This window comes from Numida meleagris, chromosome 23, assembly GCF_002078875.1.
Source record: "Numida meleagris isolate 19003 breed g44 Domestic line chromosome 23, NumMel1.0, whole genome shotgun sequence".
Taxonomy (NCBI): domain Eukaryota; kingdom Metazoa; phylum Chordata; class Aves; order Galliformes; family Numididae; genus Numida; species Numida meleagris.
The window spans coordinates 1,166,307-1,193,956 of record NC_034431.1 but is presented as its reverse complement, the minus strand read 5'-3'; the positions used below and the strand labels follow the sequence as shown (position 1 = coordinate 1,193,956).

The 27,650-nt window shown below is 45.2% G+C and overlaps 1 protein-coding gene across 7 annotated transcripts in view; it reads right to left on the bottom strand.

Moving 5' to 3' along the window:
- KCNJ5 (potassium voltage-gated channel subfamily J member 5) overlaps positions 1–27,650 on the bottom strand; it is a 99,634-nt gene that overhangs the window by 37,237 nt on the left and 34,747 nt on the right. For 5 of the 7 annotated variants that reach the window (XM_021376321.1, XM_021376322.1, XM_021376319.1 and 2 more), the window contains 2 exons: positions 20,115–21,061; positions 9,997–10,777 (listed from right to left, as the gene is read on the bottom strand). In XM_021376321.1, coding sequence (XP_021231996.1) covers positions 10,431–10,777; positions 20,115–21,061 — 1,294 coding nt within the window. In that variant the 3' untranslated portion in view covers positions 9,997–10,430. Of the gene's footprint in view, positions 1–9,996; positions 10,778–20,114; positions 21,062–27,650 lie in introns of those variants that run through there. The other 2 variants (XM_021376326.1, XM_021376324.1) reach the window with 1 other exon arrangement.

The window sequence follows — 27,650 nt, the reverse complement described above, 5'->3', positions numbered from 1 at the left end:
TACTCTTAACACCTCTCAAGGGCCTTGCAGATAGGCGTGAAAGGATTCCTCCTCTGGGCAGCCATGTGCTCTGATGGAGAGGGAAAACAAACAGGAGCCAGGGCTGCTGTCAGCACTCCGGGCTATTGAGAGGGGACAGGAGAGGCCCCCTTCATTCTGCTGTGATTTTACAAGCTGCAAGGGAGCGTATCTTCATGTCAGTCCTTCACAATCACTGCCCATTTTATCCCTTCTCTCTTTGCAAACAGTTTGGAGTTGAAGCTGTGTAAGAAGAGCATCCTCTCAGCAAGGTCCCGGAGTTTTTGGGTGTATTTCACCCAAGATGCAAATTTCCTGCAGTTTTTGGTGTCTGACAACTGTGGGGGCACAACGTTCCAGCAAGGCATCAGTGCAACTGGACAGATACATGACCAACCCCAATTTTTTTCCTAATATCCAACCTAAACTTCCCCTAGCACAGCGTAAAGACATTCCCTCTCGTCCTATCACTGTTACCTGTTACTGTCACAGGGAGCAGAGGCCGACCCCCAGCTCGCTACGACTTCCTTTCAGGAACTGGAGAGTGCAATGAGGTCTTCCCTGAGCCTCCTCTTCTCCAAACTGAGCCACCTCAGCTGCTCCTCATAAGACGTGTGTTCCAGAATCACAATCATTGGTTCCAATCATAATCACCAAGGCGAGGCTGTGCCAGCCCATGCCAGAGGCTTTAGGGCTGCCTTGCAGGACACACCACCCCCCCATCCATCACCAGTTGCTGCTCCAGTCAGATCTGTTCAAATTGTGGCTCCTAACCCAAACGCAGTCTTGGGAATATTCCTAAAGCATCCATCTCAGTGACAATTAGGCATGAAAAATGACTCCCCTTGATACCAGCTGAGTCTTTCCAGTAACATCCTACTTCATCATTGAAATGTGCACTATTTAGAGGGCCGCATATTTAATTGGAATGGGAATAAATGTGCACGCCAAATATAATCTGACTTCAAATAATCACCCCAGCATTTAAAACCTATCAGTTTTCCTCTTCCATCTCAGTTATTAATAGCATAGGTGCAAAAGAAATCAAACACTTTCCCTGGGATGAACCATGCTAATGGATGGTTGGCCAACCTGCATGCTGTGCACTGGGCTCTTGAAGGGCATCTGGATGCCTGTGTATCAGAACATCACAGCACATCACGTACAAACACGTTACTGAATCCAGCCTGGCTCTGATTTGCCACTTCTAAGAATAAATCCTTCCTAAAAATAAACCTGTCCTTTCCTGGTTTTCTTCCTTTCTTTGTTTTCTTTCTCTTTTTTTTTTTTTCTTTCTCTCTTTCCTTCCACCTCCCCACCCACCTCTCTTCTTCCCTGCGCTGTGTGCAGACTGAATATTCACAACGAGCTCTCCTTTCAGCATTATCAGGTTAGGGAGCTCCCTGCACACAAGATTACCTATGGTAAAAAGTTCACTTACTAAAATTACTGATACACGAATGAAATATTTATGAGCCAGGCTTCTTGTTTCACCATCAGTTTACAAAGACTGTAATTTCATCCCTGTGACAATCAGTAGACTATGTAAGAAGTGAATCACTGAATTGACTTGGATGAGGGAAAGGCTGCCTCTTTATGCCAGAATCACAACAGCACAAATGTAGAATCTATTTTCAGTTGGAAAACAAATAAACAAATTTAGAAAACCCACAACAGTGGCTCAGAGGCTCCAGACTACATGAAGGACAGCTACCGTCATAGCAAAAAGGGCTTTCCTCTCTGTTACTGCCCCTTTCCATCCCTATTCTCCCTGAGAAGAACAGTAAGACCGGCACAAGAGGCATGAGGAATTTATAAGAGCATTGTTTCTTGAACTCCCACTTCTCATTCCTCCCAAGGGAATGTTACAAGTAGAACACCAATCCTCCACACGTCAAAAACAAGGATTGCCAGCTCCCTCCTCATCCCCAGAGAGCGGGGCCAAAGTGTTTGGACGTGGCTGCCTGGTCATTTTGGAAATCGAATTCCATGCCCTAGGAGAGCCTGATTTTCACAAGGTGTCAGTGCAGACTCTCCTCGTTCACTCGAGCATGAATCTCACTCATAATTATTGAGTCCATTTTGTATTCAGCTTCTACTCTCCCTCATGCAGAGCCACATCAGCTTAAGTGTTCTCATCTCATTTCTTCCTTTCCCACAATTCAAATCTTTCACATTAGCAGAGAAGGGGGAACCCTCTTTGAAATGCATTATTTCATTGAATGTTTCCAGCCAGGCTACATTTTTCACGGCCTTTATTTGGATCAATCATGTTAAGAGCTGATGTTGCATTATTTAAGCTTTGACAGGCATGGAATTAAGATGCAGGTTTATTCACTTACAGAAAATGTCAGAGCAGAATTAGACGATCACTTTAGGGATTGAACCGAACCACTACGATAGCTGCTTTCCCAAGCAGCAAATGTTACCATTTTTTGACATATTTTTCCCCGGGTTCTTGTGGCAATAGAGGTAACTTTGTGGGAAAAACATCCTGTTCTCTCCTTCAGCTCAAACAACCTGTTATGGAATATTCAGTACCGAAATGTACGATGCCAGGCTGGGTACCGACATAACAGAAAGCGCCCTAGGTACCGTGTACCCACACAGGAATTTAAAGGACTTATGCCTGCGGGCAAGTCAACTTGTCTGCTGCAGACTACACTCTTGTCTGGCTTCAGACAGTTCCATAAAGCCATGCTGATTTACAGCAGCCAGGGCATTTGTCCCTGGTACTTAAATTCTCCCCTACCAAGGTAGGTGCTCTTGAAGAGCGGTTATGGAAAGGACAGAACTCAGCACGCGCTGCCCCAGCAGCCCACAGCTCCAGGGCAGAGCTCTGGGTATCGCCACAACTTTGCTCCCATTCATAACTCACCCCAGTTCAGGGCGTCCACTGCGAGTACTGGGCTCTACCCTCAGATGTAGACAAAAGTCTCAGTAATAAATAAGGCAGCTACCTCAGGGCCCCGCAGCGCGCTGGATTTCCACTTTTTGGATGAGATACCCAGACACAGATATTTCCATTACTTTACGCACTGCAGAGCAGATCGTTAATATGTCGCTGAAGCACGGCAGCGGGAGCTGTGGTGGGAAATGACAGCAGCCCAGGGGTCCATCACCTCGTTTGGAGCTGGGCTGAGCGAGCTGGCCCCTGCTTACCCAGCCCCTGGAAGATGCACCTGTAAGGACCAATGTGCCTCGGTAACGAGTGGGTTAATAAGCAGCTACCCACATTTTTCTCCTCCGGAGCTGAGTTACCCCACGATCAAGGCCACAGCCTGTTTTTCAGCACCAATCTTATCTTTCCTGCTCAAGAGGTCGCGGATTGTCAGCCTTGTTTTAATGAGCTGTGTCCTGCGAATTTCACAGTCACTTCAAGTCTAATAAGGGAACCCACAGGGGCAGTGTTTTCAATTTGCTCCTCTTTCCTGGAGAGTTTGTACCAGCCATCACACGTAGTAGTTCACAGCTGGCGAAAAAGAAAAGAATCAGCTTGTATTCCCTGTGCAGGGATTTTACAGTTCAATATTTATGAAGACTGGGGGTCCTCTCATCTGAAAGGCCAAACAGTTTCCTTTACTATGTGTGGGATACATTATGTTAATAGAGTGAACAACTGCTTCCAAGAACTAATTTGATGCTGGTGTTGAAAAGCTCTGTGCACTATAGAAATATTATGAACATCTAAGAGTCCTTAGTACTCTGCCTAGCCGAGCCTTGTGCATACAAATTAAACATAATTGGAATCCCTGCCCTCCCCCCCATCAGAACTGAGGGCTACTTTACAACTGAAATGACACCTAAACGTCTAATTTTAATTTCAAATTCACTCTATAAAAGTGCAGCCTGATTGTTTTTCTCCTCGTTAAAGAAGGATTATGAAAAATGATCAAATCTAAGCTTTACTTAAATGCGTATGAATGAACGCAGCCATCAGCTGGAGATCACAGGAATGCAGCGCTCCTTGAATGCTCATTAGTCCTTCCAGACATCAGATATTCCTTGCACACAGAATAGCAAACACTGTGGTTCAGTCAATAATCCCATGGAAAATGTGGAGATCCATTTTCAACTCTACAACTAAACACAAGGTGAAACATTCGATTGTTTTGGATTATAGAGTGTATCAATATCCGTATGCAGACAGGTCACAATAATTCATCATCTGAAGGCATGGCCAACATGAGCTCCCACTTTTTGCAGAGCTGGGGAGCAGAGCCAGGGAGGAGGGGCACGAGGGGATTCCAGTGCCTGGGGAACTGTGTGTGTGCCACAGGATGCTGAGGAGCACACTGGGACCTGCAGGTCACCGATGAGGGTCACTTTCACGTACCCACTTTGCCATTCCCTGCAGCCCTAGGAGACATCATTAGACTCATACCCAGCTTTAATTTTCTATTTGCTGTTGGAAAACCTCAAAATTTCAAGGCAGGAAATTCTCCCTTGTCTTTCTCCAATGAGTTTCTACGGCCTAGAGAGCAGCAGAATAGTCTGTGCAAAACAAAGAAAAACAACTTCATCCACACTACAGTTAGTAAAAATTAAATGTCAAGCAGGACAAGAAAAACTGATGTGGTAACATACAGAGGACAGGATCCATGAGAGTCTGAGTGATGAAAAGGTCAGGAGAGCCATAAATAAAGCCAGAAGCAGCCAAGATGTGGTGAGGGAGAAAGCTCATCTGAGGGGTACAAGTGCTCAGGCAGTTTAATGAATGTGTTTTATGTAAATGGAACGATCACCATTCCAGGAACAGAAACTGCCCTTACTCTGAACACGACGTAACACCCCCATCAACCATCAAAGCATGGCACAAGCTGATTGCATCGCTTGTAGGGGCTGCACAGTGCAGGGACACAGCTCGGGAGCCATCCAGTGTCATGTCTCTCAAGTTTTTCCTGGTTCTTATCTCCATCAGTGACTACACCGATCAGATCGAAATCATGAGCATGACCCACCCGTTGCTATTTGATGCCCTGTGACAGCATCCCAAATGTAGTATGAAGCCAGAATAAGCAATAGTTCCTGCCTCAATGAAATTGCAGCCACCGAGCCCTAGCTCGGAAAATCAGCCAGCTTAAAATTCAGGGCATGCTCATGGGTCTTCCTGAACCAGGGCCTAAACAGACACGACAAACAAAGCAGCACGTGTGAGCACTGCCTCGCACGGATCTGTGCAGGGGGTCAGTGGAAGCCAGGGATAAAATGCAACTTCTCTGAGTCACAGCCCATTGCCTTAGCCATCAATTATGCTGCATTCTTCGATACTGTACATAATGAAGCACGGCACTTTGTTCAAGGCTAGCTGTTCATTTGTACCAGCTAGGACCAGTTATTCATTCCATTCATTATTATGATTGTCTATCATGTATGCTGCAGGAATCACTGCAGGACTCAGCCCTGCTGGCCGCTCTGCAGACACAACAGCAGCAGCCCCCCACGCCAGAGCTCACAGTCTCACTGCAAGAAGCCTGAAAGCAGATGGGCAGAAAAAACAGGCAGGGGAAGCACAAGGCAGCGAGACAACTATGATTCAATAAAACCTGACATCATGGAATAAATGTGATAAAAATGTCTTGTCTCTGCTATTGAAAGGTCCTTGGAGCTGCAGTCCTACACCCTCTCCTTATCCGAGCGCTGTTTCAGCCGTGTGGTTTCTCTCTACTCAGCCTGGCAGCAAAAAGAAGCTTCATCCCAGCACGGACAAACCCCTCCTGGCCTTCCTTTGAGGGTCCGTCGGGCAGTGACACTCTCTGCCTGCACCTGGCATCTGTCTCTCCTCTTTCTATTCTGGGAAGAAGAGAAACAGCTGAGCTCTGCTACCGAACGCGAGGGAGGCAGATGGGGCGTGAATTCGGTAGCGATTGTACTGCTCATTTGTTTGGCATGAAAATGATGGACACATGATGGAACAACCCGGAACAAACATGGGGGGGATATGAATACTGAACAGCTTTTACCATCATTGCTTTTCCCGTTACTGCGAGGCTTTTTTTCTCATTCAGTGATAAATCTGCATAAATATGCAGGGCTATAGTTGCCATCCTAATTCTCATGAGGTTTTTCCTCTGACAGGCTTTCCTATTTCTAGGATTTCCTGTGGTGCATCCCTTTCCCTTTCAAGCAATGGGAATAGGCAGTTCAGTTTAACTGCTTAGTTAGCTGCACACTCATCTGTAGGCACTACTGAGTGTCTGGGTAACAGGTAAGGGGGGGAGGCATTTGCTTCCTCTATGGGATAGAAACATGGATTCATGGCATTTTTTATAGTAACCTTTGGCTTTATCTGCATTTAGTTAAGCTGTAAATCCATACAGGATTTGAGGAGCAAGGTAGAATTTAAAAAGAATATACCTGAAGATTAGGTTTTTGTGACATGAACCCCCAACACCTTCGTTGGCCAGGACCACGAGCTTGGTGCTTTCTCAGCCTAGCCCAGAGCTGCTGTTCGTGCATGCTATAAAAACACCCCGTTCATCACCATCCAGCTCACCCACCAAGCTGAATTCTGCATTATCTACCCCAGTGTCTTCCCATTTCCCTGGCATAAATGAGATTGGAACCTGGCCTTGACTTCTTCATATAACAAAATGCCACCAGCTAGATGCTCCTGCTTCCCACTTCCCACACCTACCTAAGTGACCGGCTATCCCTGGGCTGAGCGGTGCCAGGGAAAGTATCAGGATCAGGCTATCAGCACTAATCACTGTGTCACTGGCCTTGAAATGGAAACTGCTGGCACTTTTATGCATGGACTCAGAGCTTGCCTCGTTTCCCTGCAACCTCATTAAGTGTCTTCTCCATCATCCCCCAAACTTAACGCATTCTGGCAACATGCCCTCTTGTATTGCAGCAGATATGGCTGGCAACGCGCGGAGCTTATGACAAGGTATTAATTACTTGAGCATAAATAACATTCCCTCTTATCTCTGCTTCAAGATCCACTACTTCTGATGGAAATATATTCATAATAATAAATGAGAGAAAACAACAAAAGGGGTAAATCTGAGCATAAAAACGAGTGACAGGTCGCACAATGAGTGAAAATTAAAGCCAGGGAAGCTCAAATGAAAAATAAAGGTACATTTCAACAGTTCTGTTGATTATCCCCTGGAACCAAATGCCGAGGAAAGAGCTGCATTTTTAATGTCTACACATCTTCACATCACTCCAAGAAACACAGTTTAGTAAAAACTAAGAGTCTTAATGCACTTCAATATGGAAAGTCATGCAGGAGGAAGCAGCGTACGAGGCATACAGCTCAGCTGGGCTGTGCAAGAGCACGCTGCACAGGAACAGAACTGTTGGATGATGTGGCCTGGGAGAGCAGCTGATGCAGCAGGCTGAGGGCTTGCAGGCCTCCTTCCCACTCCAGCCCCAAACCCTCAAACAAAACCAAGCTGAATGACAAAGCCTTTACTGTAAGCAGCTCTCCCTCCCTGCCTCCATTCACAGCTCATTAACTCTCCTGCATTAGAAAGGTGTTTCCCAACTATCCTGCCAAGAAATATAGCTTTTGTTTGCTCAGAAACACTCATTAATGATCGCAGGACAGAAACCTACACCTGAAATCAAATCACTTCGATGAGTGTTGGCTGCTGGGACTTACATTGTTTTGTGCTGTATGGTGCTGGAAAAGCACTTGAGCACACAGATTTGCCTGCTGGAGAGACGATGTGTACCTTTACATCCGTATGAAGGCATCTGCATTCAAGACAAAGAGTGCAGAGTCCTCAGGGGGTGGTTAATGAGCAGGAGCCAGGCATGCACATCTGCACGTGGGTGTTGTGAGTGGCACACAACGGGGGCAGCTCCTGAGCTCTGTGCTGCAGGCTGTGCTGGGCAGACACTGCTGCAAGTGCACGCTGTTGTGCATGGATACTGTTGTAAATTTTGCTTATCACTTACACATTTATAAGGCATCACTGATGTTCTGAACGTGTATTTTTAGTTTGTTTACTGGGTACGTTATATAAATGTGAATGATTGTTTGTGTATGAATGGTGTGCTTACAGGCTATAAATGTTTCTTGTGGAGTATCAGTTAATATTTTTAAAGGATAAACACTGATGAGTGTGCAGTATATATGGGTTATTTACGTGGGTGGACATAGCCATGTGAGCTATTTCAACTCACTTTAGAGATACAGACTTGCACGTAAGCCTCCATCACAGCAACGAGGGGATCTGTTCTGCCTTTATTCCCATGGTGTATTGTCCCACACGTGCTCAGAGAACAGCAGGGAAACTGATATTTTTTTCAGAGATGATATTTCTGGAAGAGGAAGAGATTCACTCTTACTTTCAGGAAAACTCAACACATTCAATGAAATAAATCTCTGTTTGGGATGCAGCTCAGGAGGAGAATGTGGGACAGCCCTGGGGCCTGCCTGAAATGCTACGGGAAGGCTATGACCTGACTGCCTTACCCAAACCCCACACAACTGACTGTAATGCTCTGCAACTTGAAAGTGTGGTCCTCCACCTTGTATGTACCAAACACAACGGTGCATTCAGCTCTTACCAGCATCCTCCTTCAGATCTGCTCAGCTTATTGAAAAGCACAGGAGGATGTTTTCTCCTGTTCTACAGCAGGCAGGGAAGTTAATTGCCATTGCTCAGACTGACGCTGAAGCATCTGTTCAACAAGGTGCCTAAGTCTATGTGCAAATTGCAAATGCATGAACAGTCCATGGAAGACAACAGAGTACGCAGCTGCACAAGGGCTTTGCTCAAGAAGGGAGAAGTACTTAACTCCCAGTCATTGTAAAGCGTGTGCACACACCCTAACTATACATTCAGCAATTATTTTGCTTCTAATATTCAATGTTCAACAACAAAAATTGCTAAGATGTAGGATATATATGATTTCTCAGGCTCGACAGTACTGGAAAAGAGAAGCTTCGCGTGATGAGGTCTCAGGGGAAATGAAGTGGTGAAATAGCATTTTGGCTATTTGAAGTTGGCTGGCTTCTCTCTGGAGGGTACAGAACAGGTAGGAGAAGCAAGGTACAGATGCAATGCAGAGCCATTTTCCAAGCTGTCTGTCTCTGGCATCACGTCGGGGACCCAGCCAGCCCTCTCTCATGCTGAATTGGACTGGACAAATTAGCTCGTTGGGCAGAGCTTATATAACCTCTCTCTGAGGGGCTGAAATTGCCTCTGCCTCACATGGATCAGTCACAGTTTTACTTTCCATTACTCTCCCCTACATTAGGAGTTCAGCTACAGAACGAAACATTCTGGAAAAAAAGAACTTTGCAGAGGAAGAGGTAAAGTGAGAAATGAGGGTCTGAGAAAAAGGACAGACCCTTCTAGGAAATCTCTCCCATTTTTTCTCCCTATTTTCTTACCTTTCTTTCCTATCCCATGAGGTTTAGTTAATCCTGTTCTGTACTACTGCACCTCCCACCTCACAAAGGGTGAATGTTGCAGGGCCATCCACCGAGCAGCACGCTTGCACTCGTGGGGCCAGATGGCTTTGCTTATGTCTGCATGTGTTCCCATCAGCTACAGGAACATCAGCATCTAAACCCTTACTGTAAGTACGCATTTTAGGGAAGAGCAGACAATTTTGCAAACTGTTACTTACCCAGTTTACCTACTCCAGGGCCTCCAGGTGAAATTCCAGATCCTTTCAAGCTCCCAGGTGGCTACATTTTTGTTTTTTAAATAATTAACTGGGAATGAGACACCCAGGCCAGAAAAGAAACCTTCTGGGGCACTATCTAGCTGTTCTTTGTTTGTGGATGGACTATGAAATGTATCAGAGATTCCATAAAAGGGGTGCACAAAGATGGCACATTGGTTTGACAGACAAAAACGCTGGATAAACCTGCTAAGACTTGCAGGGAAAGCTGTCCTATGTTGTAAGAAATGAACAATGTCTGTGGTCTTGGAGCAGAACACTAACTAAACTCTACTAGCAAAAATCACGAAACAAAAACTCTACTACATACAAGAGAGGTTTTTTAGTCTTCTTTTAATTAAGCAGTAACAATGTCTACAACACATCCACTCACAAGTTAAGTGAAGGTATGAAAACACATTCTTCATACTGAGATGGGAGATTCTAGATCTTTTTTTAAATTCCCTTGCAAGGGGAGATACATTTTGAATGTCCAATGAACATTTTTTGAAACAGCTACTGGTGGGGATTTCAATTTTAGCCGTGATTGTATTCAGTGAGCCTTGTCCACAGAGATCACAATGCTTTGCAAATGAGTGCAAAGCTCAGAACCTCACCGTACAGTTAAAAGGGGAGGAAAACTGAGGCACGGTGCTGTGCAGTGACTCGCCAGCATCAAGCAGCAGGCAGTAGAGATCTGGATGTAAACCTCAGGTCTCTGACTCGCAGTCAATTCCTCACTTGCTGTGCACATGGGTTTCTACTGCCCAGCAGTTCACGTGTTACACAGGCAGATCTTCTTTCACCTCTCCCGCTGTCCCATTGGCTCCACTGAATGCTGCTGGCTCCCTGTTTTCTTCCTCTTCCTCTTCCTCCCCTGTCGCCGTCTCTGCTTCTCTGCCTCCGCCCAGCACAGTGGCACTAGGGATGCTGCTGAGGAGCTGGCCTTCCCGGCGAGACTCGGCCAGCTCTTTGGCACAGCACACGGGAGTGTTGGTTTCGTAAGTGCTATGGAAGCTGTTGTAGTCGACTTCGTAAAAATCCTTCTCCAGGGTGAGGACGGGAGTGAAGCGATGTCCCCACAGCACCTCGGTGTCCATGTAGGAGCTGCGAGCCTGGCAAGTCATCCCTGGGTGGAAAGAGAGGGATGTTAAATGCAAAGCTTCCTTACATGCTCACCCAGCCACTTCTTTCATTTAAAAGCACTTTCATGTTATTTCCATACCTGATTGCTCTGGGACACTGACAAAGTCTTCGCTTAATAAGCCTCATAAAAGCCTCTATCATGAAAAAGCTGAGCTCTCAAAGGAAAAGGGGTGGACTCATCGCCGCATCTTCAGGCTGCTTCCTGAAACCTGCACTTAAGGGTTTGAAGTCTGGTAGCACTAAGCAGCTTCCCTCTGTCCTCACATTTCTCTGCTGAGGTGTTGCTTCCTTGCGTGGCTGCTACTAACAGTGCTTCTGGTGAATCAAGTGCTAGAATGACATACAACCCTGCCAGTGCACTTCATCATGACCCACGCAGCCCCCGAGGAGAATGAATTGCTGCCCTGCCAAAGCCACCTGCATTCCCACTGTGTCCCATGCCATCCCTCTCAAGCTGCAGCCCCACCAGCTATTCCCCCCTGCAAACCAAGCAGTGCAGTCTGAAAGGAGGAAAGGGTTCCTCCCCCCACAAATATAGGCCCTATATGGCACGCTGGCTTGTATATACCTTTGGAGGGTTCAGTCCAAATATAATAGGTTGGCTGAATCAAAACACACAACATCACGTAGTCAAGCTCGTAAGCACATTGAATTCAATGTATTAATGGATTTGGGACTGAATGAACAATGGGCAATATGAAACTGATTTTGTTCAGCTTCTTCTCAGCCCCAAGCATCAGAGTTTGTTTACGTACTTTGAAAACTTTTAAAGAGAGGCTTTGCAGAGCAGAGAGAAGCACTCAGCACTGGAGTGACCTCCTTTGGAATCACCTGCTGATTGAGAAGCCAAGGCTGACTTCTCTTCCAAACATTTGTCGTCTGCTTGTCCTGAACGTGTTATGCTCATGCACTTAATTCTGGTGGAATGTAGAAAACCTGACCTCACAAAGCCCTCCCACTGTTCTCCTTTGGAGTGCGAGTGATGGGCTGACTGGAATACATTCAAAACATGCACTTGATCCAGATCGCAGCCAATACTTGCAAGCCTACCTCCTGCAGCCTGAAGTACGCAAACAGAAATCTAAAACAACGCACGGGGGAAAATGATGGTGTCAGATGCTTCAGGAAACAGCATATGTGTTCTCACCACGTGAGCTCAGCGGAGTGACTGAAATGTCGGAGCAATCAGAAAACTTATCCTTTAAAAAAGCCGCCTTTGGAAAGACTGAAGTTTGTTTCTTGCATTGCTGCTACAGACTACTAAGACACGAACACAAGCAAGTTCTTCTGAGGACTTTACTTATCTCTTACTGAGTGCTTTCAAAGCCCAGAAATCCAGAAGAGGCTGCTGACACAGGACGGGGTGCTGTAAGCCAACAGGCTGACTTCTACCATGGCTTTCCAAGAGCTGCCTATTGGTACAATGTTGTGAACCCCAGGCCAAGAAAGAATATCCTTGCTAAATGTGGGGGTCTGAGGCATCCAAAGGGAACTCCTGCCTTGTAATCATGGCCTGAAATAGTTCCTCCACTGGGGGAGAACCTGACAGTGAACCCGACCTCCAGGGACAGGATCACAGTTATTTCCCGCTGTAAATATTCAATTAAGGAAGGAACAATAGAAAGCTTTCATCAACCAAATACTGCTCTCTGCCAGCTTCCTGCAGAAGCTGCTTTCTGTAACCCCAGGGGTACACAGAGCCAGCACAATAAGACAACTTGTAATTGCTCCATAATCCCATTCAAATATTCCCTTTTAGCACATGTGCAGTGGTATTTTAATTGCGTGGGGACATACTGCTTGGCAACTCCTACATTACCCAGTAAACAACAGCATTGTCTCTGCCTCGAATTCCATTAAGTGCCTGCTTTGCAGGCTGCCCTGTGCTCTCCAGCCTGGTTAATTAATGCATCTGTAATGTCCCTGGCTAATCATTGCCTCTGTAACTGCAAAAAGATGACAGAGGAGGTGTGGAAACAATAAACCTTGCTTTTATTAACAGCACATGGATGCAGCCGCCTTCCATTTGCATACAACGTGCACTCTGCCTTCTGTGCTGTCACAGTTCTGGCTCTCAGCAGGGCTGAGTTATTCACTAGACTAACACCTTCGGTGCATTGCTCTGGGGTCCCTGCAAAAATCAGCAGTTCTATTTCACAAGCCTTGCCTAGCCAAGTCCATGGGTGTAGTGAATCATTACGTCCTATGCTCACATCCGTCGAGAACCACACCAAGTGGGCCACTGCCACCCTGCTCCATTGCAGCAGCCCTGTCCTGTGCGCTCCTGCTGCAGCTGTCTGAAGCACTGACGTCCTGGAGAGTGCATGCAATAAACCGGGGGAGATTCAAGCTCCCTGAATTTCTTGCAAAAATAATCATAGTACGATACTTGGTCTTGAATAACGCTGTTAATGCTTTTCTTAAAATAGATATAATTACATGCTTTAGGTTTAAATGGTGTGGATATATATTCCCTATAGTTATAGGGAAGGAAGGAAGTAATATTTGGCGACTGGGGCATTTCATTCAAGCATGTTTCACGCCAAAGAATATCTTCATTTCCCCTTTGTCAGTATAAGCAGATGTGCTTCAAAACCTACATCCCAATAAAAATCACCGAGATTTTCATTTTTCAAGCATATTGATTCTTCCAGATCGTAGGACCATTAACAGTTTAATTTTCTCGTAAACAAACTGGTTTCAAAATGAAAAAGTATTCCTACTGTAAATTTGTACTGCCTGTCAACTGTGTAAAAGGTGAAACAATGCGTACAGTTCTCATCTCTCAAGTTCTAGCTGCATCTTTCTCACCCACCTCATTTCAGAGCCTAGCTTTCAACTGCAAACAAAACTGAACCTTAATTGAAACCAGATCAAAGTCAGAAGCACAAAGTTACAAGCAGATGCACCAAGTTTTCAGTAAAGCTGGAGCCAGTTCCGGGCTTTTTAGATAGTTCTGATTGTTTCAAGCTCTGCAATAAGCATTTCATAGAGTTTTAATGATAATTTCATTACAGCGGAACCCCAAGGGGCAGACTTTGGGTCTGCTGATCAGTAACAGGGGCTGTGCATGCTCCTGTCCCAGCAGCCAGAGGCGCTTTCCAGAAGGGCTTGTTTCTGGTTTCCAGCAGATGAAAAGGCACAAAACATACTGCTGTGTGCATTAAACCAGGTGTTTCATTACATTCAAGAACAGAGAGAGTCACTGAGGAAAGATTTGTGTGTAAAATTGGTGTCAGGGAACTCTACCAAAAAGGCACTTTTCTGTCATCAAAATCAATGGGGATCAAGCAGCTTGCATTTTATCAAAGACAAAGGAACGTTAATACGTGCTGACAAAAAGCAGTTATGTGATGGCTCACTCAGTGAGGAGCCTATTTTTTCTGCAATGTACTCAATGAGAGCTGCAGATCTCAGAACATTTCACTGCTTGCAACGCCACTGATTATGCAAGTGGAGCAGCGGCTGCTGGCTCTGCCTCACTGCAAAGGGAAGGGGAAAAGCTGCAGGAGAGAGCTCCAGATTTCCAGGCCTTGCGTACCCTTAGGTCACCAGTTCAAGTCAAACTTCATTATCGTGGGCCAAATCTAACTGCACTGTGCAGCTGTTTGGGGGCCCAGAGAAGAGCCAGCCTTCTCCCTCCAACTTCGGAGCTCGCATTTTCCCCACGTGTACCATCACAGCCCGTACCCAGATTGGCAGTTTCGCAGGAGAGGGCAGGAAGACCACAAAGCACGGCCTGCCAGCCAAGAAATGGCCACAGGCTTCCATCTGATCGCATCAGCAGCAGAGCTGAATCGTTCGGTGCTGTTACACAGCCTGGACTTTCTCAGCGGGTACAGACATCCCAGCCCCTGGGGCTGTCAAGACAACATTTTTCATCAGCCTAAAATTAACTCTCCTCATTTAAATGCCACGAAGCTCAGTGATTATCTGCTGGCAGCGTGTCGTGTGGATGCTGACTGCGTGTTTGCTGTGTTTGCTTGGCTCTCTCTGCAGTTTAGCCACAGACACTGCTGGAGGTGATTTCACTTCTCTGGCCCTGGTTTCATACGCTGTTGTGCACATGCTGACTTCTCCCCTTGTACCAGGTGCACTAAGGCTGCACTGCACAGCCTGCTGCTTCAGCTGAGCTCCAGATACACTACAAGAGCACAGAGAAAGAACTGACGGGCTCAGAGGTATAGTAGCAGACTGATGGCAAGCAGTAGTCATAAAAAATTTACTTCTATCACTCCAATTAAGCAATACATGTCTTTAGATTAGCATCAGCATTTGAATAGTTATAAAATTTATTAGTCCCTTTGCATTAATTAAACCAAAGAACGCTGTAACCTCCAAAAAGTCAATATTCCTCCAACTTCAAAAGGAATATTAGAAGGTAGGAGCATGGTCCTCCAATTACTTATGCTTGTCTCTTTGAGAGGAGGACATGTCCGGGATTGATTCACTTTGATTTTATGACAGAGGAGAGTAATAGGATTTTAATTTTTCTGAATGCTCTCCAGGCATGGAAAAGCTCCCAAGCAATGAAAAAAAAAAAAAAAAGGGCATTGTGATTTAAAAACATGGAGTTCAATGGCTTTGCCACTGCCAGGCAGAACCTGAGGCCCAGGATCCCCCCATGCAGCTGCAGGACCCTCACAAAGCTCCTCCTAGTGACTGCAGGGGCATCTAAGACAAGTGGTGTGCCCACGTCTGCCCTGGGAGCACAGTTTAGTTGGTGAGAACAGTGATTGCAGGTGTCTGTCTCCTGCCTTTAATTATATAGGCAGTGTCTGTAACAGTTCTGCAAGGTCCTTCTTGCAGAAGAGAAAATGTATTTATATGCAAAACACAAAACAAAACAAAATGAGAACCCAAACCAGATGCTGAATGCATGAGAAATCCAGTTAATAATTCCAGCATTCCTTTGTTCTCCCAAGAAAATCATGACTAATTTCAGAATGCACTCTGTTGTGACAGCTTCTTTTTCTCCTGTATTTACAGCCACAGAATTTGACTGTATCCTCTGTAAAGATGGATGGTTTGAGGTGCAAAAAGGCTGCATTCCCATAGGGACAGGATGAGGAGCAGAGACGCAGAATCCTGACACATGGTAAATTATTTGTATATAGATAGATAGATAGATATATTTATGTAGTCTGTAAGCCAGAAGTATATCTACCTATCCTTTCCAGGTGTTTATTATAATTTTGTTTAGCTATGGACTAGTCAGGTCTTTAGACTGTGTGGTATTTAATACAGGTGGGGAAAAACCAGTGAGCACCAAGGGTGATGTAGCAAGCACCGATGCACCAACATCTCTGTGCCCAGACACGAGCAACACTGGACACTGTGGACTCGGAATGAGGTTCACAGGACATGTACTGATACACTTATTTTTGGTTAGCTGTCACTAAATAGCAGCAGAAAGGTAAAGCTGGAAGAGAAGAGAGTCTTCAAATTATCTCCGAGAAAGTTCTCTGATACGTAGACTATTTCATCCATCAGAATGATGGTGACATTGTTTTTTTAAATGGAGTCTCTCATGTTCTCTAACTGAATCAGCCATTTCTCCTCCATACAACCCAGCTGACTCTGTGAGCACATGGAAGAGGAGTGGGAATCTCTGCTGCCTTTGCACATCCCGGCAGCCCTGGCTGACAGCAAGTACCAGGAGGGTGAGGGCGAGACGCGTGGCCAACAGCAGCCTGGCCCCATCCTGTCAATAGGACGGTTCTGATTTTTTCTTGCCAATGTGGGAAGCAGAAAGACAGTGAAAGCAAACAGATTTTCCACCTTCACTTTCTTTCCTTCTATTGCAGGTCAAATTCGGGCCAGCTGATCTTGACAAGCGTCTCTTTAAGATATGGCACAAGAGAATTAATTCCCTAAAGTAATCTCTATGACCAATTCATTAAGCAAGCTCTGCGAGCGAAGCTGCTGCTTTCAGGATGCCCGCAAAGCAGCAGTGAAGTCAGAACGCTTGTCATCTATATTGATTTTGCCCTTCCAGTGGTTATTTCACTCAGCAGCGATCGCCACAGATCTGCCCAGAAACGCAGTCTCCCTTTGGTGCTCTTAACCTCTTGTGGAGTCACAGTGCCACAGCCGTACCCGAATACTGCTGGGAAAGCCCTGAGCAGCGGCTCTGCTGCGTGGGTTGGGAGTACAATGGCTGTGGGTCCCTGGAGAGCTCTCACTTGACTAATAAAATGTTTATTTTCTTCTACAGCAAAAGAAAAACCCTGCGTTTTAGGCTGGCAGACGTGCTTCTTGTGCTGGTGCTCCTCAGTTTGTTATTCACCCTTTTAAAAGATTCAAGTCCACTGGAAAACAGAAACGTTGTTTTTAACCACAATGTTTCATTCTGCAAACAAACAAACAAAAAAAAAATCACTTTTTTTTTTTTTAAACTATTTAATGTCTTTGCCTTCCACGGAATGGGAATTAAATGTCAGTGAGAAGAGTTCCTTGCCTGAGAGCAGGATAAAGCATTTCTTTCATGATGTGTGTGTGGCTAGCTGGGACTACTGGCGCTGGCTATGAAATTGCTGTTCTAAACGTTCATCCACTGAACGTTATTCACTCAGAGATGATGCTCAGAATTTCCCTGGTCATTTCCACATTGGCAATCACCACGGCACAGCCAGGTTCGACCTGCTTTCCAAACACCTTATGAAACACGGCCGTCTTCCCCCCAGCGGTGCAGGTTTGACTTGTTGCTCTCTGCAGAGACTGGGTGAGTCTCCATGAATTTTCCCTCCTGCCATCAGCTGCAGAGCGGAGCTCTCCCGGGGGCACGCAGGACCTGTCTGCTCTGGGGCACGGTGAGCAGAGCAGGATGTGCTGAGCTGTTTCACTGCTGCACACCACGACAGTGGCTCCTTCTTTTTCCATAGGGGGTTGTGAAGGGAACAAGCAGCCTGCTGTGTTTTCTTGCTGTCCCAAACCTGAACAGGTTGTAGCCGTGTTATCATTTAATAGCAGTGGCACTGCAGGTAAATTATACCTTTCCTGAAGGCAGATGGGGCTTGGGCAATAGGAGGGAAAGAACCAGAAGAATTCGCTGGGAGCTAAAGTTATGGTATGGAGGTAGGGATTAAAGTCTCAAGAATGGGTTTAATCGATATTATGAAGTGCCACAAGCCACTTCTGTTGGGGCAAAACATCACCCACCTGGCTACCATGTGTCATTCAGAAAATCATTTCAGCCTCTGAATCAGATAACACCATCACCTGAGGCCTGCTTCCACTCTGCTCTGAGCCCAGTGCAAACTGGCTCCTCTAGCTCCACTTTTGAAATTTCACAACGTGTCTTCTGAGACCAGAACAAATCATTTCCACAGATGTCTGTTCCTTAATACAATTACACACCGGTCTGTACAATCCCTCTGGGAAAGGAGCCCATTTGTAAAGTAATATTATTCCTATGCCATGCTTTTAATTTTAAGGTAGTTGCTGATAATGACTTCCCTTCACACACATCCAGCAGGGACTGAGCTCTCATAAGAGGATGGCAGAGCAGTGGCTGCTCAAAAAGAATTTGATGGTGTCACGGTGCGATGAGGAAAGAGGCTTTGGGCGTGCATGGAACTGCATTCCATGCTCAGATTAGGAGGTTCTCGTATCTGGTAATTGTTTAGGCTACAAAATAAGCTCCCATTACAAATCCTCCCCTTTAATATTCTTTTCCACCCCCTCTTCTTTTGCCACATCTCTACAATATTCCGCTGGCAAAGAATATTTGCCTAGCAATGCCGCATGAATTCCACTCGTACAATACAGTACTCCAACCTAAGTACAGTGCTATCTGTGCATAACCAGCCATTAGTTTGAAGCACTCACCCATCTCTATTCACCTAATGACTAGAGGGAGATACTAGGGAACAGAATTAGCTCTCTAGAGAGCTGTCTTCAAGTCTGTAGTTCTGGGGTGCAGGAGAGACTACTCCTCCTTACGTGCAGCTGTTAGGAGACCAATAGGGACAAATCACAAGGAAGGGACCGTATTCACTGCAAGCAAAGGGCAGAATCTGTAGGGCAGGATGTGATGCCACCGAGAACTCACACCAAGCAGAATACCCTTGTTAGTGATTCGGAGAAAATGTGTGCTTCAACAAGATGAAAAAACTTGGGTTCAGAGCAGTCTTGTAACAAAAATCCTTAAACACCAAAGGGCAAAATTACTCATAAAAGCGTTTTTGTATCTTTGAGTCTTTCTAGGTTCCCACATCTCTAGATGGTAATTCTCCCCTCCCTGCTGCCTGCAGTCCCATTGCTCTTAAGGACCCTGATCTGACCACGGCTCACTGCCAACCCCAGGCTGAGAAAGCCTGCCCGAAGGCAGCATTAGCATCTCAAGCTGCTTCAGCGTGCTTGCTCCCTGTCGGCTCTTTCTCAATGCCTAGAATAAATGAATTAGCTGCAAGTGGTAAAACGATCCCTTATGCCTTGTCTTTTAGGTAAGACACCAGAGCAAAAGCATCTTCTCAACCAGCCAGACTCCACGGGGATGCACTGCCTCCTGCCAGTGGGAAGGAGCTGGGGGGCCTTTGAGGACACCCGTTCTCTCACCCTGTGACAGGCACGCTGCTGTACCCCTTCTACACACCTTGAAGAGCTGAGGCAAAAAGCTTCGCCAAGTTCATTTTATATGGAAGCAGATTTCTTTCATTGCCTGCCACAAATACACCCATAGGAGGAAGCTGGGAATCAGCTGAGCCTATCTCCTAATCTGCCTGTTGCACGGAATTGTTTAATGCTGTTAAACAGCTGCTGTGTTCCAAGTGTCACAAAAGTAGTTTCTGTATTTTTCCTCTCCGAGCTCCTTTTTAAATACACGTCCTGCATCATGTGCAAGTCATCCTGTTTCAGCACACGCTGTTTTATGGGATATAGTAATACTGGGGCACTTCCTTCATAGCCTCCATTAAGTAGCAACACCACAGCAGTATCTAAAATAACAGAGTCACAGCCAATTTTTAATACTGAGGAGAAATGGAAAAGGATTTGCACCATGAATTTTGATCACAGAAAACAGCACCACAAGAGACCTCACAGATTCGTTCAGTTCATTCCTTTTTTTTCCCATGGATCTGTCCTAATTGATTATGGACAGCTCTTCATCTAACTCCTTTGTATGACTCCAAGTGTTACAAAAAGAGTGAGAAACACTACAGTGTGAGCTAAAGGACCTCTCTTTTAATCACTACCCAGATCAGACGACAATACCTCACCTGAGTGAGTCACTAGAGAAGGATAAACCCCAACATGTTCTCACTGAAATGTTTCCCTTTTCTCCCTCAAAATTGTGACTGATTTTGACAAGTGCTTACCTGTAGCTTCCACCATTCCTTCCAGAATGACCACAATTTCAAACTCTTCCTTCTCCAGCTGGGTGCGGGACATCTCCCAGAAGGGGCTTTTCTCGTTGATTTCATGTGAGATGATAAGGGGTGACACCAGGAACAATCTGTCATCTCCAGTGTCAAATCCCACATTGATATCTGTTTGGTTCAAGGGGATGAACTCTCCCTCTTTGGTCTGTTTGGACTTAATCAGTTTGGCTCGAATGGAAGCCTCGACAATGTGGGAATTGCGGAGGTCTCCAACACGAAACATGAGACAGAGCTTCTCATCCCTCATGGAAATGACTGCATTGTTAGAAAACATGAGGGTTTCAGCTCTCTTCTTTGGTTGGCTGATCTTGACAAACATGCATCCCACCATGAACGCATTGACTATGGAGCCCAGAATAGCCTGGATCAGGAGCAGTACAATGCCCTCCGGGCACTTCTCCGTTATAACCCTATAGCCATACCCAATTGTTGTCTCAGTTTCAATAGAAAAGAGAAATGCAGAAACAAATCCACTGAGATTTTCAACGCAAGGGATCCAGTTTTCATCTTCGAGATGGTCCAGGTCTCCCCGGATATAGGCAATGAGCCACCATATGAACCCAAAAAACAACCAAGTGATGGTATAGACCATGGTGAAGACAAGAAGATTGAAACGCCATTTGAGGTCCACCAGCGTAGTGAAGAGGTCACTAAGGTATCGGTAGGTTTCTTGAACGTTTCCATGGTGCACATTGCACTTGCCACTTTTCTCCATGTATCGCTGCCGTGGCTTCTTACCTTCTGCTGTTATGAGCCGGGTTCGGTCAGTGGCAATGGGGACATCATCCCGAGCTTGTTTGGGAATCTTCTTAGGTTCTCTGGATGCAACTCCGATGTCCATGTCCTGGTTCATGAAGATCCTAGAATCTCTGGCCATGGCTGGGCTGAGGGAGAACAAAGAAATAAAGTTGAAGACCAGAGGGAAAGAGCTGAGACAGCAGCCATGTCATTGTACTGTGTGAACCACTACGGACAGAGCAGGACCACAAACACAGCAAACATTAACACTGTGTTGACAAACTTCACCCCATGCTGCTACAGGGCTGGATACTGGCTAACTTCACACTAGGAAAGCTTTTTGCTCGAGCCACATCTTCCCTGCTGGTACTGTTCTGCAGAACACTTTGAAGGCTTCAGCACTTCTCTCCCAACAGCCACTTGCTAAATACAACATTGCATTGAACTAGATGTTAAATACTGATTCGTAGCACGCAGTCTCTTTGGAGGTGAAGCAGCTGCCTGTCACTTTGCTTAATGCATCACTGGACCCTCAAAAACATGTGGGTGGGAACGGCCTGGGTGAAGTTTTCCTTGTTGAAACTTCTTGGTTTTCCTTTACTTTTCTGATATGGCGCTCACATTTTTGTTTGTTTGTTTTGTTAGACCCAACGTTTACCAGAGATCACAACTAGAAGCAAAGTCAAGTCGTAACAATGTACATTTTCAAAAGGGATTGGAGTTTTTTGGTGCCTCAGGTTTGGGGTACATACTAAGAGAAGCCTTAGAAATGCACAGAAAATGCTTCACACTGCTGCCTACCTAAACCTCACACAAGTCTAAATTATTCATCAAGGTTTCCCTTACAGTCAGTAGAGAAAAGAACCTCCAGGGATTGTTCAGATTTCAGATGTACTGATTCACCTTCTGGGTATATTCACCCCTCTCCACAAATTATTCGGGGAGCCTGAACTCCAGAGGTGAAATAGGCTTTTAGTTCAGCATCTTCAACCACGTGTCTAAGGGCTGATGAATCCAGGCCGACTGGTAATCAAATATATGAGAACTCTTACTTCATCTGATGCTAGACAATCACCAGACACTCTCAGGAATGTAACAGCTCTTAAAAACCCACAGTCTACATGCAAAACTGTGCTGGACAAGATACAAATAATACAAAATGATGGCAGAAATGATTTTTGCTGGTTATCATGCAACATCCTGTTTACTCAGATGATTCAATACACCTCTAAAAAAAAGATCATCACATGCTCTATTGAAAAATGAGAATCTCCACTCTAAATGCAGGGCACAGACAAAATCTCTGTGAAAGACTACCTGAGGAGCCTTAGGAATATCAAAGATAGAGTAGCAATATTCTCTATGATGTTCATTCTCTGCACTGTCCTCTGCAAATCCTATTAAAATCCAACTAAATCTATTACTGCTCCCTCTATCTTTAATCTTCTTATGAGCCTGTGAATAAGAAGAGGTGTAGAGATACAATTAAGAGTATCTTGGGAAAGATAATTTTAAGAACGAGGAATGTAGCTTCATCTTTTCAGAATTAAAAAGCACAAGGGGTGGGCAGGAAGGAAGCAGAGGCAGGATGAATACATGAAGCAACAAATTTCTACTTCTATTCCACTGGAGCCAAGTCTGGTTAACAGCAAAGAACTGCTCTACGCCCTTGTACAAGTCACCATCAATCATTACCCCACTGCAGCAGCCAGAGCCTGTTGCTGGAACCATCCCCGCTGGCTCCATCCACCAGGGAGCCCGGCCATCTGTCCGCAGCACGGTCCCAGTGCTTCCTTGTGCTGGCAAATTTGCCTGCTTGGAAGGGTCTGAGCCAGGGCTGGGGCAGTGCAGTCACAGGAAGGGGAAGCAGTAGGGATTCGTGTATCTGGGATGGTAAGCTAGCGGAATCGTGTTTGCAATGCCCACTGCCTGTCATCCTGGACACAGGTCAGGTAACCCCTGCGCTGTGCTGTTCCCTTTCTCTAACAGCATCACCAAGGACTTTGGCAGAATATTAATCCCTATCTCTGTCTTGGCATTCCTTCTCTACAGAGGACTCCCAAGAGCTGGCTAACAACAGATTTAGATATATCTTCAGGCATTTTCCACCATTTTTTGCAAAGTCAAATCTCCCCAGCCATTGGTCAGGCTCTTTGCTGCCTTTTGGTCTACGTCTGTTTGCGTGCATGCGAAGTGGCTGCTTGAGCTGCGTGCCTCTGACCATGCTGACACTCACTTCATATGCAATCGCATGTGACAATGCAAGTCCAAACAATCCGAAACCTTTTTTCCTCTTTAACAGGGAAAAGCATCCCATTGCAAAAGAATGAGGTTCAGAGAAAAACCTCTTTGCTTCCCCTTCAGCAATATCACTTTTGATCTCCCTTTGTATTGTTTGGTTAATCCATTGCTCCATTTGGACGCAAGATTTTGATCAATCTATATATGCGTAGAAGTGTGAAAACAGACAAAAGTTGCATGTTTTCAATTTAAAGAATTTTGGTATTTTAAAAAAACGTTATAGAACTTAGAACTGAATTTCACTTACACTAACACTACATAAGAGAGAACAATTGATTTCAAGACATTCATCTATAGCGTAAGGTTCCATATTTTAGTTTCATACCCAAGAGACCAAAAGGATCTTGAAACATATTAAAAAGATCAAAATAGAATAAAAATAATCAAAAAGACTAAATCCCTAGAAATATCACTCTGGTGAAACCAGCTAGAAGGACTGTCCATTAATGAAAATACAGGGAAACCTGCTTTAACTGAAACACTCAAGGGACTGGCAACATCACTGCTCTAATGCTACTGATCTTTAGCAATAGGTCAAGAGAAATCTTTCTGGAAATCTTTGGGAACACCGTACAAGTGCTCCATTAAAGAGAAAAAATTCCTGCTGTAAATGAACTTTACTGACAGCTGCAGCAGCCTTACAACTCCTGCTAATATTTGATTTAACACTCTCCCATCACAGTGAGAGCACGAGCTCAGTATGTGGTTCCTGAAAATAATTAAGCACATGAATCTCAGAGCACAGGTCTGGATGTCTGAAGACTCTCCAGCTTTCTGTTACAAATGCTTGCAGTTTTTATTCTCTAATTCTGAGCAAATCACTGCCTCTCCCTCTTCCTTAATTTCCCAACTGTAAAATCTGTGATACAAACACAAACAGTCTGCGAGATCCTAGGCAGAAGAATCTAATGGGAAATTCACAATTATTCCCTTATTAGTTCAACTGCACTGGGAAGTTTTATGACAGATGGCAAGACACCAAAGAGGACCACTGTACCTACATAAGGAGTTGGATTACTCCTTTCCTGCATGATATACTGCTCTCAAGCATACACATCTTTTGCAGATACTGGTAATTACGTGTAAGCATCTTACAGAGATTTAGACTTCAGTTTGTAAACCATTGCTCCATCCAGCAAAGAGATCTGTGACACAAAATTGCCTCTTACCATCACACATACCATCCTGTTTCACTGGCATTTACCATCTTTGGTTAAATGGGGCCAGGATAATAAAAATGTCACATTTGTACAAAGCTGCTTTCCTTTTGGACAGATAGCTGCAAAAGAAGATGTGAGTCACTGCGTTATCAACCTTGCAAAGAGGCTCTTTATCAGACTGGCTGTTGCTCAGCTTTAGCCCAGATGACAGACTGGGGGCTAGGCAGTGACATTTGGGCTCTTGGCTTTGCTGAAGCAGGGTCACGCTGGGGTTAGCTGCTGATCTTCCAAAGGCATTGTTTTGCAGAGCTGTCTACAAGCCCTTCCTGACAGTGCTGTTGTACCTCCTGATAGCTCCAAGTGTTCAAGATTAAAATTTGCTGAAGACATTGCAGGAGGTAAACCTAACAAAGCCTGCAAGAGGCTTTTCCCCTGCTGGCCGTGGTGACTTTTCCATTTAGATAACAGCTGCTCTCACTTGGGTAAATGCAGGTTTCAGGGTGGATAGGATTTGTTTCTGGAGAGGTCCAACCTTGCAGGCAACAGGAGTTTGAATATAGGAATTTGCCACTAGGTGTGGGCATAAAATCACTTCCTAATGTTTGCTTCAAACCCAATGCCCATGTCACCTTGTGTTACAGGAATAAATGAACAACTGTACTTTAGTAACCCTCCCATCTCCCCAAGTCAAGATTTTACTTAACTCTATCACCTGTTTTCCATGATGAAGAGTCCTACACTGCTAAGGAAGCGATCAGTACAGCAGCACACACTGCACAGATCACCACCAGAAGAACTTGTGCAGTTCATACCACCTTCCTTAGGAACAGATGTATAAACAGAGGCTACGACAGCTCTTTGGAAAGTGCTTGCAGATCCAGAGGTGAAGGGAATGCTACCCCAAAACAAGGTAAGACACTTCAGGAAACTGCACAAGAGAGATCTGCAACCCTTCACTAATAAACATGTGGTTCCAAAGCTCCTCATCCCAATACTCGCTTTTCGGAGTGCAATCTCACTCAGCACTAACACCGCCCTGTCAGCTCAGGGTCCATTAGGCTCAGAAATACAGACACAGAGGTGTTCATTCTTTCAAAACAAAATCCCTTGTGAGGAGATCTCCCTGGGTAGGAAGATAATATGACACAAAGACAGCGCTTACGGACATTTGTACCTTACCTTTATCTGCTCGTTACCTCCCAGTCTATCTTTCTCCCCTGCAATAATCACAGTTCTAATATCCCTCAATCCTCATGCTTAATGTTTACTGTTATTATTATTATTATTATTTAATATCTGTGAAATAAGGAAGTGCTCTTTTTTTCGGGATGGGGAAGCAAAACAGAGATGCTTGCTTCTTGCATGCTCAGATGGGAGACCTGTGGCAGGGCAGGGAATGGCAGCTACAGATCCCCAAATCCTCACCAAGTGCCTGAAGTCACCAGCTCCGCAGCAGTCCCTGGGTTTTGGTGCATCTAGAGATTACTCAGGAAAGCCTACGCAGCCTTATCTACCAGCATGGATAACCTAGCTGGGCTATTCCTAATGGCAATCAAATAATGCTGCTGTCTTTACTGATAACTTTTTCAAAACCAGAGGAGTGAGTTCCAGAAAAAAAAACAAAACACCCTTTCCTTCTCACAAAGTTCTCTGGATTTGCTACAGTTTTCAAATAGATATTTCCCCTCGATGAGAATAAACAAATCCCACAGATAACACAAGTCTGCGACACGATCAATATACTGAGCTCAGACCAGTGCAGAAAAGGATGGAAAAACTAAAATCATAATGAGAATGAAGGCTGGGTGCTGGGGGCTTTCAGACAAAAAAGCCTCAGGACAGGTCGTAATGATGGCAGTGTGCAGGCTGCAGCAGTTTGCTACAGAACAGGGAGTTTCCACAACATCAGGGCTACTAGTCCCCAGTATAACGCAGAGGGAGGAGGGGAGGATGTCATCAGCATCACCTTCAGACAATTACCTGATACTTCTTGGAGTTACAGAAGTTGAGCACACAAAGTCTGCGTGCAAAGGATGGATTCATAATATTATGCTGTTGGGTGTTCTGAACCAATTTTGAACGGTCAAATGATATTTTCTTTACCAACAAATAAATGCAGAAAATAAACCAATTCGATCTCTGCATCTCCAAGGAAGCTGCTTTGCCTGAGGCTCTCTGCAGCCTCTCTGTCCTTTCACCCCAGACTATTTTTAGGGAGACCTTATGGCGTCATTGCAGAAGTGACTGCTACCTTTCAACAAACACAAGTGAACAAAGACAGGCAGTCCTGTCCTGACGAGACACCCCTGTTCCTCCTGTTGCTGGCTGTCTACCCATGGCACACCATGTACCAGGGTACGCAGAACCTCAATTCTAGGAGAAAATTCTGCTCCAAAAGCACTAATACTCCTGTCCCCCATAGTTCAAAGATTGCACTGTTACTGCTACTGTCAGTTACTGTATAGTCCTGCAGCTGGCTTAAAAGTAAAATAAAACTGAAGGATGCTCATGCCACCTCACACCTCTACAGCAATTTGCAGCCAAACAGTTCCAAGATGAACTGGCCAAATTCCGGCTCCTTCCGCCCCACAACATGTAACAGTGCCACTGAACCCACCGAGCAGACAAGAGAAAATGAGTCACGGCGGGACAAAGCCATCTACCTAAGACCAAACAGCTGGTTCATCCCAAGAGCCAAGTGTCTCTCCCAACCTCTAAGTGAATAGGAAGTGGGTGACTCATATAAAAGTCCAGAGATTTGTCTCAGAACATGAATCTAAAACTGTTTGCCAATTTCAGAGCCTGTAACTAACAAGGCTGGAACCTTCCAGAGGTGGACAACTTTCTCTAATGGAAACCAAAAATGATCCTGATTCCTTATTGCCAACAACTGGAACAATAGGGGAAAGAATCAGACCCAGAAATGAAGTAAGTCCCCCAACACAAACACAGCCAGACACTTCCCACAGATGATGTTTGCTTGGACATGTCAGAGAACTACTGAGAGGAGCCAGCTTTGTTTCCTTCCAAACCACTCAACTATAACTCTAAGGTAGCTGTCTTCTCCAAAGGAAAAGGGTGCACTGATGTCCTGCTTGATTACCCAACCCCAGAAAGTCACACAGTAAGCTTTGGAGACAGGGGCAGCCTCTGGCAATTCTTGGTTGGTTTCCTGAAACTCTCAGGTCAAAAACAAATGGGAGAGATGCTGTATAAAAGTTTGCATGTTGCCCCCAACCAGCATGAACTAACACAAAAATAAGGACTCTGGGCG